Source organism: Triticum aestivum, chromosome 2D, assembly GCF_018294505.1.
Source record: "Triticum aestivum cultivar Chinese Spring chromosome 2D, IWGSC CS RefSeq v2.1, whole genome shotgun sequence".
Taxonomy (NCBI): domain Eukaryota; kingdom Viridiplantae; phylum Streptophyta; class Magnoliopsida; order Poales; family Poaceae; genus Triticum; species Triticum aestivum.
The window spans coordinates 528,650,775-528,659,687 of NC_057799.1; the positions used below are offsets into that span (position 1 = coordinate 528,650,775).

At 53.0% G+C, this 8,913-nt stretch overlaps 2 protein-coding genes across 2 annotated transcripts; one reads left to right on the forward strand and one right to left on the reverse strand.

The window, feature by feature from the left end:
* Nucleotides 1-518: 518 nt before the first annotated feature.
* LOC123054248 (uncharacterized) lies at nt 519-2,789 on the forward strand. Its single transcript, XM_044477972.1, has 4 exons — nt 519-1,055; nt 1,606-1,903; nt 2,041-2,134; nt 2,366-2,789. The coding sequence occupies exons 1-4, from the start codon at nt 637-639 to the stop codon at nt 2,596-2,598; spliced, it is 1,044 nt and encodes a 347-aa protein (XP_044333907.1). The 5' UTR covers nt 519-636; the 3' UTR covers nt 2,599-2,789.
* Nucleotides 2,790-2,912: 123 nt separating this feature from the next.
* Nucleotides 2,913-5,603, reverse strand: LOC123054247 (carotenoid cleavage dioxygenase 7, chloroplastic). The gene is made up of 7 exons (XM_044477971.1): nt 5,171-5,603; nt 4,688-5,055; nt 4,456-4,584; nt 3,979-4,383; nt 3,772-3,854; nt 3,299-3,622; nt 2,913-3,172 (listed from the first exon to the last, which is right to left on the reverse strand). The coding sequence occupies exons 1-7, from the start codon at nt 5,560-5,562 to the stop codon at nt 3,029-3,031; spliced, it is 1,845 nt and encodes a 614-aa protein (XP_044333906.1). The 5' UTR covers nt 5,563-5,603; the 3' UTR covers nt 2,913-3,028.
* Between the last annotated feature and the right edge of the window lie 3,310 nt (nt 5,604-8,913).

Consider the following 8,913-nt stretch of genomic DNA (forward strand, 5'->3'; position numbering starts at 1 on the left):
CAGCTGTAGTTGTCCAAAAAATGGCAATCTGAAACTTTGACCTGAGATGGCAACTGCAGTTGAGAAAACATGGCAACTGTAGTTGTCCGACATGGCAACCGTAGTTCAGCGACATGGCAACTGCACTTAAACGAACATGGAGAGGGTCCGGCCCATGGCAACTGCGGGGCACGATAAAGTGTCACGTGGGGCGTGCGGGACCACGAGATACGAGGCCTGACGTATCGGGCATGTGGGCGTTATCTATTTCACCCACACGCACGCGTGTAAAAGGGACCGGGAGAAAAAAAAGACGTGTGGGCATTAGTTGTTTGCCAACACACAGGGGTGTGGGCTGGTCCTCTTAGGCACCATAGACGTGTGGGCAGATCCCTTAACGCACACACGTGTGACAGTTATCGGCGTCCAATAGTTATGGTTGAAAAGACATCTTAACAACAAATATTTATCGCGGAATCTCCTTTCCCAAGTTCCAAAAGGAACGCCAAGGAGATAATAAATTAACCGAGGACGCCGCGTAAATACCCAAACAAACCGGTTGCTTCAACCATCGCCGCTAACCAACTCGGCCTCCTCCTAAACAAACCTCGGGCGAGGGGAAAGCGCGGCGACCGGCGGCAGCGGTGAGGCAGAGCCATGGTGGTCCACGTCGTGTACAGGAGGCGGGAGAACAGCTGGAGGGGGGCCGACTCGTCTGTCAGGTTCCTGGGCGCCGCCATGAGCAGCAACCCGCCGAGCAAGCACCAGGTCCGCCTCGCCGGCCGCGGCGGCATCGGCTACGCCCCCACCTCCCCCGCGGGCGCGCGCAACGGAGGCCTCTCTCTGCGCGCCACCTCCCCGCCGCCGCCGACCGTCTCCATCGCCTCCGTCGCTGGCTGGGATTCTATCAAGCTGCGGCTCGACGGCGAGGAGGGGCTGAAGGAGTTCTTGGCCGTCGGGACAGAGGAGGACGCAGCGGTTTACGCGAGCAAGTGGCCGGCTGGCGGGGATGAGGTGACGTTCGACGCCCCGCCTACAGATGAGGAGGTCCACGCCGCCGTCGCCAGCATCCAGCAGTAAGATTTATGCTTAATCTATCAACTTGTTTTCCAAAGAAGAATCTTAAAAAGCATCGACTTAGATTGATCGAGTATTAGTTTTTTGTACTGTACGTTATGTTGCTGATGAGCAGTTCATCATCGCCCTATGATTGGAAGATCGGAACTGTCTTGAACAATTATTACTTGCTGATTATTTTAGTCTTGTGATTGTTCTGGAATTTAGATGGATATTTCCCCGTGATTTATCACGTTTATGTCAATGAGCACAGCTCCAGCCATGCTACTTTCCTTGCAGATTACTCTTGCTTGTATTTTTGAAACTGTTCAGGTTCAGGGGTGTGCGCCCAATTGTTTTATCATGCTACAAAGTTCAGTTGGATCCCACTCCATGATTATGCACCAATTGCAGTTTACGCACTCCGCCATTGCTTAATCATAGCATGCTACCCACTCTCCTTTCTTTATCATTACTTAAAGCTTGTCCGCTCTGTAGTAGTTTAATTGATGGTATCTGGGTTTTACATGTTCCATCTGAACAAATTAGACAAAACTCTGTCGTATGCAGGGTATTTGAGAATCCTTCGGGTGTGGAATCTGACGCACTCGAGTTACAAGCGCTCGCACTGCCCATCGCAGGACTCTCTTCATCTGGGATGTTTGTTAACTATTTCGCTGCCGATTCTGATGCGTCCGAGAAGCAAACCGTCCAATTAGCCAACTTAGGGAATTCTCCATCCAACATTGGATTAGACGATTGCACTGAATCTGGCACACTTGCACTTAACTCAACTGCTCTTATGACAAGGGAACATCAAAATGTACTGGATGCATTCCAGCTGTTGAAAGAAGATGCCTCTGTTCAGGTGAATACTGCTTGATTTGAGTCATTGTATGGTATTTATGCATAGAAGAATCTCAAATTTCTCAGCGCCACGAAATATTGACCAAAAATCACTATTTTTTTTCTTCTTTGCTGTGACTTTTTTCTCCCTCGATGCAGAAAATGGTTATGGCCTTGTCAACTGATAAAGCTGTATGGGACGCTGTCATGAACAATGAGGTGGTGCAAGAATTTAAGAAGTCCTTCCAGGATGGTACGTGACCCTTCTTAATGATCTTTGTATGTACATCTTTATATTGACTTGACGTGGATGAAAGATAACCTTTTGATAGTTAACGTCAAATTTTATGAACTTCCGTACTCTCTCTGATCCATATTAATTGTCGCTGATTTAGTACAAATTACCTTATTTAGCTGTTCCATCAAAGTCGCATCTATTATGTTGGGTGAATCTGCATCTGATGCAAATTATCCTACTCTTCAGCTAAGGAAACTGATAACAAGGGGAGGTCTAGTGCTCCTCCTGGAATGATGCAATGGGTCTTGGAGAACACCCAGGCGAAGATTAAGGAGTTCCTTGAGAAGATACTTCAGCTCGTGCACACGCTCTTCCAGGCCCAGAGCATGGACTACGATTTGTCTGACGATGTTGTGAGAATGTCCTTCATGCTCTCGGTGTTCGTCTTCATCGTCGTAACAATAGCTCGCATAAAGTGAGCACAACAATTCGTCGACTTCACACTTGGTGGTTAGTATTGTACAGGATCAGTTATAGTCCTAGTAATTTCGTATGGGTTTCTTATGGTTGTGATCAGGGACAGTGTCTGTCTTAGTTTCCAGGTCTAGAACATTAAAAGTTGCCGAGGTGCTACGATTCTCAGTGGAAATTCAATATGTTTACTCTGTCAGTTGTGGTAATAATTGTGTTAATCATCCATAGTTCAGATCAACTGCATCAGTCATGCTGGTTATCCAGCTGTGAAAATAAATGCAGTACGAACGGTTCATCAGTGATGCAAGATTTGACAAGCTCTTAAGAATGGTTGTTGTATAAGAACGGATCAGGATATGGGATCCCTCAGGATATACATACATTTTACACTCATCAAAATCGATCAGATCTTTGTGTGCCTCCGGTTTTTGCCATTCATTTATCAGCCCAAAACCCATGGAATCCCATTGGGAAGGTGAGGTGCTTTGGTACTTCAAGTTTTGCCACAAGTGCACCTCTTTTCCCTATCTTCCTTGCATCCAACACCACCAGGTTACATCTGTCCTCGGATACCGCATACTGCAAATGTAGACAAAGGCGTCAAACGATGCAGATGTTCGAAACACCTGGAATCCTTGAAAATTGTTGAATTCCAATAATAGCTTCGAAGAGTTTTGTATATACTGACAGGGCATATGTAGTTACCTCTACCAGAAGAACATAGCCGTGATCCTCCTCCCCACCGCCGGTGGGGATGAAGACCGGCTCCCCGACGAACTTGCGCCCCTCGGAAGACCAGCGCCTCGCCGACCCATTCGAGACATCGACCTTCACCACGCTGTCAAACGGAAAATATGGGAGTAGTTTGCGAGAACCGGAGGCAGCGCCCGCGTAAATGAACCTATTCCTCTTGTTGGCATAGCCTGGATTTATCGCGGGGAAGTCTGCCGGTCTGTTCCACTGATCAGACAGTCTCTTCACGGAGCATCTCCGGTATGCTCCTCCTCTCTTGTCGAGCTCAATTGCCACCTGCGTTTCACAAGATAAAATTTCTGAAATTAGTAGTCAAATTGTCATAGGCCCGAACAAGCAGTTCGAACAGGACCCAAATTTAACTGAAACCTGCTGAAACTTGACAAAAGTTTGAATTATGATTACTAAAACAAGCATTCGTTCACCTTTACGAGGCGAGGCAGCATTTCCTTGGTCTTTACCGCGTTCATGAAGGCAGGGTCCAGCTTCTTGTTCTTCCAGTTGTAACCTGTGAGAATTGCACCATCGCAGCACAGCTATGTCATTCAGTCACTGGATCATCATCGCGCCCGCAATTGTAAAGCTGCAGACGAAGATCAACTGAATGTTTGGTGCCATGCTGAGGACGTTACCGAACATCCTGTGGAAATGGAACCAGTCGTAGGAGCAGCCCGACATGTGCAGGTGCAGGTCGAGGCCGCCGCGGGCGTTGTCCTCCTCGAAGGCGTTGCCGACGTGCAGCGACCACATCTGCGACGGCGCCTCGACGGGCACGGTCCAGTCGCGGCCGCTGGCCACGGCCTCCGTGGAGCGCGGCAGCAGGTAGACCGGCGTGGTCTGCCTGCCCGGGTCCAGCGTCAGCGCCGCGATCATGGGGTGCGTGCCCGTCATGGCCAGCATCGACCCCGGGATGTCGAGCCTGATCCTGTTGCCGAGGACGACGTAGTGGGAGTCGGTGAAGGCCCAGTCGTGGATCATGAGGTGCGCCGGCAGCACGAACTCTCGCTTCTGCACCAGCCTGAATCCGGCGTCGAACTCTGCATACGTACCATCAGTGATTTGATTTTAATGGGCATATGGATGGAGATGGACGAGGGCGTGCTGCAGACCGTAGAAAGTGAAGTTGGCGCGCGGGAGGAGCATGTCCTCGGCGTTGCAGGCCACCATGAGCAGCCGGTTGCGCTTGGGGTCGACCTTGTAGTGCGCCAGCAGCCGCTTGGGCGGCATGCTGAACACGCCTGCACGGGATAATGGCGACCGGGCCGGCGCACAAACGTCAGATCATCCACGCAAGCTCGGTGCGCAACGACTAGTCTATGTCTCAAAGTGAACAGCACGCACCACTGAGCACGGGGCGCAGCAAGCGGGTGGCCACGTCGAGCCCGGCCTCCGCCAGCCAGGGCCGCCGCCGGTGCCCCAGGCGGCGCCGAGCGGGGGCCGCCCCGTCGGCGCGGTCGCCGAGCGCGAGCAGGTCGAACGGGCCGACGGTCTCCAGCGTCTTGGGGTCGAGCTCGTACGGCATGCCGCCCTCCCAGAGGCAGAGCAGCCGGCCGCCCCACCAGAGCACGCTGGTGTTGGCCACGTTCTTCATCACCTTCACGTTGCCCACCCTGTGCCCGCCCTGCAGCACCGAGAAGGGGCCCCGGTGCGTGAACCTCCACGACGCGCCGTCACCCTTCTCCTCCGTCTTCGCCGCCGTCTCCACGTACCTGCACATACGCGTGCTCTATAAACTCACACCGCGATCGTCGGTGGACGACATTACACGCCGCCAAATTCCCTCGGTGGCACGGTGGCTGGCCTGCTTAGTAATGCGTAGCGTACCGTGCGGCGTAGTGCACGCCGTCGTCGGGGTGGAAGCGGAAGGAGCGGAGGTAGCCGTGGCCGTCGAGCGGGTGGACGATGGAGCCGTGGTCGTCGGAGAACATGCCGGGCCCGGCGAGGTAGTAGGTGCCGGCCGGGAAGTCCGGCGGGATGGCGCCCTCGGTGACGCGGAGCTGCACGGGGGCGGACGTCTCGGCGCGCTGCGACCGGAAGAGGAGGTTGTAGTCCCAGAACGCCTTCGACAACGTGTCTGGCTCCGTCGCCGCCGCGGTGGTGGCGCCGGCCGTGCCGCGGACGGCCGCGCGGGCGAGCCGGCGCGGCGGCGGGACGTGGAGGCTAGGGGGGTGGTGGTGCACGACGGCGTGCATGGTTGCGATCGCGCATACCGCCATGCTTTGGCGTTGGTCTCTTTCGGTTGTTGGTTACTTGGTTCCTTGTGGTGGTTTGTAGCCTATAATAACGCCCGCTGGTACTTTCACAACTCACAAGAGTGACAAGTTGCGCCTTTTGGCCTTTGGAATACTTCATTTTTGTCTGGTCTGATATGTATAATTGCAAGGAGCGCACTTTCTTGATGGGAAGAATCGACGTTCAATAGTACTACAAACATCAGATGGTATATGTAGGTCTTAGAGTATCTCCAACAGACGCGCTGTATAAGCCATGTGCTGAAAAAGATGCTTATATAGCGTGCGCGATAAAAACAGCGCTCCAACATAAGCTGTAAAAAAAACACGCACAAAAACGAAGTTGAAAATTTAGCGCACCAAGGCTGCGGGGCTGCAATTTGGTGCGCCGGCTTGTGCACGCGGGCTGCTGCATGTGGGACCACCGGGCTGGGCGATGTGTTTTTGTGCGTCTGTAAACCTCCCGCGCACAAAAACACTATTTCAACGCTGTAATTTTTTTTTAACGCGCGTCTGTCGGAGATGCTTTTACCGGAGTAGAGGTTTGGAGCGAGCGCCAACGGTTTTGTGAGGTGTTCTGGAGGGTTTTGGCCAGGGAATCGTTGTTATTTCTGGAGTGGAATCCAAGGGGTGTTCGTTGGCAGAGTCACCAAATGCGGTTAATCCGCTTGCGTCGAACAAATTTGCCAGTGGTGCCTCTGCTTATTCTATAAACAAGCTCTGTTGGAACATCACGGTACTGACTGACTAATTAAGGTCGCAGTAATCCTGATAAGCACAGAATTTTGGACATCTACTCATAAACAAAGCACCACTCGCTGTCGTTGATCAGTTCCACTGGGCTGCTAAAGATCCAGTCCTCCCCACCGTTCTGTCTTGAGCGTATTGGCATCTTCGCTTGAGGAAACTGAACACGCACCATTAGCACCAGGCAATACGACGAGACGATTCCCTGCGCCACGTGGCTTCTGAATAGATGCTTAGACCCAAGTTTAATTTGTGTAGAACGTGATGCACACTTGAGAAGTGCAAATCTGATGGCATTGCAGCACCGAACGACGTACCAGCCATGGACAGACAGGCACATAGCCCCAAGCGATTGCATAGTAAATGCAAAACTTTACCACTTGCCTCGACTGACCAAAATGAGCAGACCACATGCAATGCAGAGATGAAAAATCAAGGGAAGCTCAAAACGCTCCACGGGTCGGAAGGTAACAAAGACTACGAAGTGGTCGACGCATGACACTACAATAGGCAATAAACAACACCTAAGAGCATCTCCAGCCGGTCCCCAACAGGCCGCCCAGGCGCATATTTACGCGCCGGTGCCGAAAAAACCCCACTCGCGTCCCCAAAACACCGAAATCCGCCGGCTCGGTCTATTTTTAGGCCCGGCGATCACAGGCCGAATCCAGCGCATAGGGGGGCGCTCGGGGCTCCGGCGCAAGGGGAAAACACGCCTGGGCCACACTGTCAGGCGAAAAGTCAAGCCAGTCGTCCAGATTCGCCTCCCACCCCCGCGCGCTCGGCCACCACCGTGCCGATCCCGGCGCCGCCCACCGCCCTGCACCACTAGATAGTCCATTGCCCGCCGGAAAAGAGAGAAGGTTTCGCCGTGGCAGCCTCTCCACCACCGTCCGGGCGAGTTTTCCAGTGCTCCGGCCGCGCAGGGCGGTATACCGGCGGGTGTGCGCCCACCACGCCCGCCAGGTGTTCGGCGATTTGTCTGCTCGACGATGGACTCGGACGACGAGGAGGCGCTCGCCGCGCTGCTGGAGGAGGAAGCCGGTGCCGATGTCCAGGAAGAGGAATATCTCATGGTCCTCGCCGCCCTCGCCGGCCTGCTCGCGAGCAATGAAAAGCCGCGGCGAGGTGACTTGGCGCCGGGGCGGCTGAAAGCAAAGAACCGGCATCGTCTAGAAGGCTACTGCATGCTCTACTCCGACTACTTCGCCGACGCTCCACTGCACGGCGACAAAGTATTTCGGCGCCGTTATCGAATGAGCCGAAAGCTTTTCCTCAGGATTGTGAATTCCATCCGGAGTTCGACAGCTACTTCAAGTGCAAGAAGGATTGCACCGGCAAACTTGGATTCACCTCAATCCAGAAGTGCACGACAGCTATGTGGATACTTGCATACGGAGCTCCCGGTGATTCACTCGACGACTATGGGCGCATGGCCGAGTCCACGACCATTGAGTGTTTCTACAAGTTCTGCAGGGCAGTGGTGGTAGTGTTTGGACCGCAATACTTGCGAACACCCAGTGCGGAAGACACTGCTCGGATCCTAGCACAGAATGCAGCAAGAGGATTTCCTGGGATGCGTGAAGCATCGGCTGCATGCATTGGAAATGGAAGAACTGCCCATTTGCTTGGCAGGGGATGTACGAAGGCGCCAAAGGCGGTTGCAGTGTGGTACTTGAGGCGGTGGCCACACAGGACCTCTGGATTTGGCACTCCTTCTCTGGTATGCCAGGAACTCACAATGACATCAACGTGCTGCAATGCTCCCCTGTCTTTGCCAAGTTTGTTGAAGGTCATTCTCCTCCGGTGAACTTCGAGGTCAATGGGCGGCACTGCAACAAGGGGTAGTACCTAGCTGATGGCATCTATCCGAGATGGTCTACATTTGTGAAGACTATCTCAAACGTTGTGCCAGGAGGCAAGAAGTCCCACTTTGCGAAGGTTCAGGAGGCTTGCAGGAAGGATGTCGAGTGGGCATTTGGTGTGCTCCAATCTCGATTTGCTGTTGTCCGGTACCCTGCTCAGACCTGGTCGAAAAATCAAATGTGAGAGATCATGACTTGCTGTGTCATCTTGCACAACATGATCATTGAGAGCAAGCAGGAAGAGCCAGTGTTTGACACTGAACCATACTACGGGCAGGGTCCTCTTGCCCAAGTTGATCACCAGCTACCGGCAACCTGGACTGTCTACCTCAATATGCGTCAGGAGATCCGAGACCCACAGGTGCATCAACAACTGCAGCAGGATCTGATAGAGCACCTATGTAGACTTAAGGGCAACGCCTAGCTCGACGTGTGATGAAATATGAGTTTTTTTGTTAAACTATATAATTTGTATTGAACTGTTTGATTTCTATTGATTTTTCTGTGATGAACTACGTGATAAAAAAATTACTTCTGTTGAATCCACGCCGAACCACGACCAATATGGGCCGCTTCGCGCCGATATCAGGCCATTTTTCGTCGAAAGTGGGCCGAAAAGCAGGCACATTTGCGCCAAAAATGGGCCGATATCGGCGCCTGGGGCCGACGGCTGGATGCGGGGCAACGGCCGGAGATGCTCTAAGCACATAGTAATAAACAATGG

What these genes read in the sequence shown, in the direction of transcription:
- LOC123054248 (XM_044477972.1), top strand. Translation starts at nt 637, where the DNA reads ATGGTGGTCCACGTCGTGTACAGGAGGCGGGAGAACAGCTGGAGGGGG. An exon ending in AAGAAGATGCCTCTGTTCAG is followed by an intron (nt 1,904 to 2,040) that starts GTGAATACTGCT and finishes CCCTCGATGCAG; the next exon opens with AAAATGGTTATGGCCTTGTC. An exon ending in TAAGAAGTCCTTCCAGGATG is followed by an intron (nt 2,135 to 2,365) that starts GTACGTGACCCT and finishes CCTACTCTTCAG; the next exon opens with CTAAGGAAACTGATAACAAG.
- LOC123054247 (XM_044477971.1), bottom strand. Translation starts at nt 5,562, where the DNA reads ATGGCGGTATGCGCGATCGCAACCATGCACGCCGTCGTGCACCACCAC. An exon ending in CCATTTCCACAGGATGTTCG is followed by an intron (nt 3,855 to 3,978) that starts GTAACGTCCTCA and finishes CAATTCTCACAG; the next exon opens with GTTACAACTGGAAGAACAAG. An exon ending in TGCTGCCTCGCCTCGTAAAG is followed by an intron (nt 3,623 to 3,771) that starts GTGAACGAATGC and finishes TGTGAAACGCAG; the next exon opens with GTGGCAATTGAGCTCGACAA.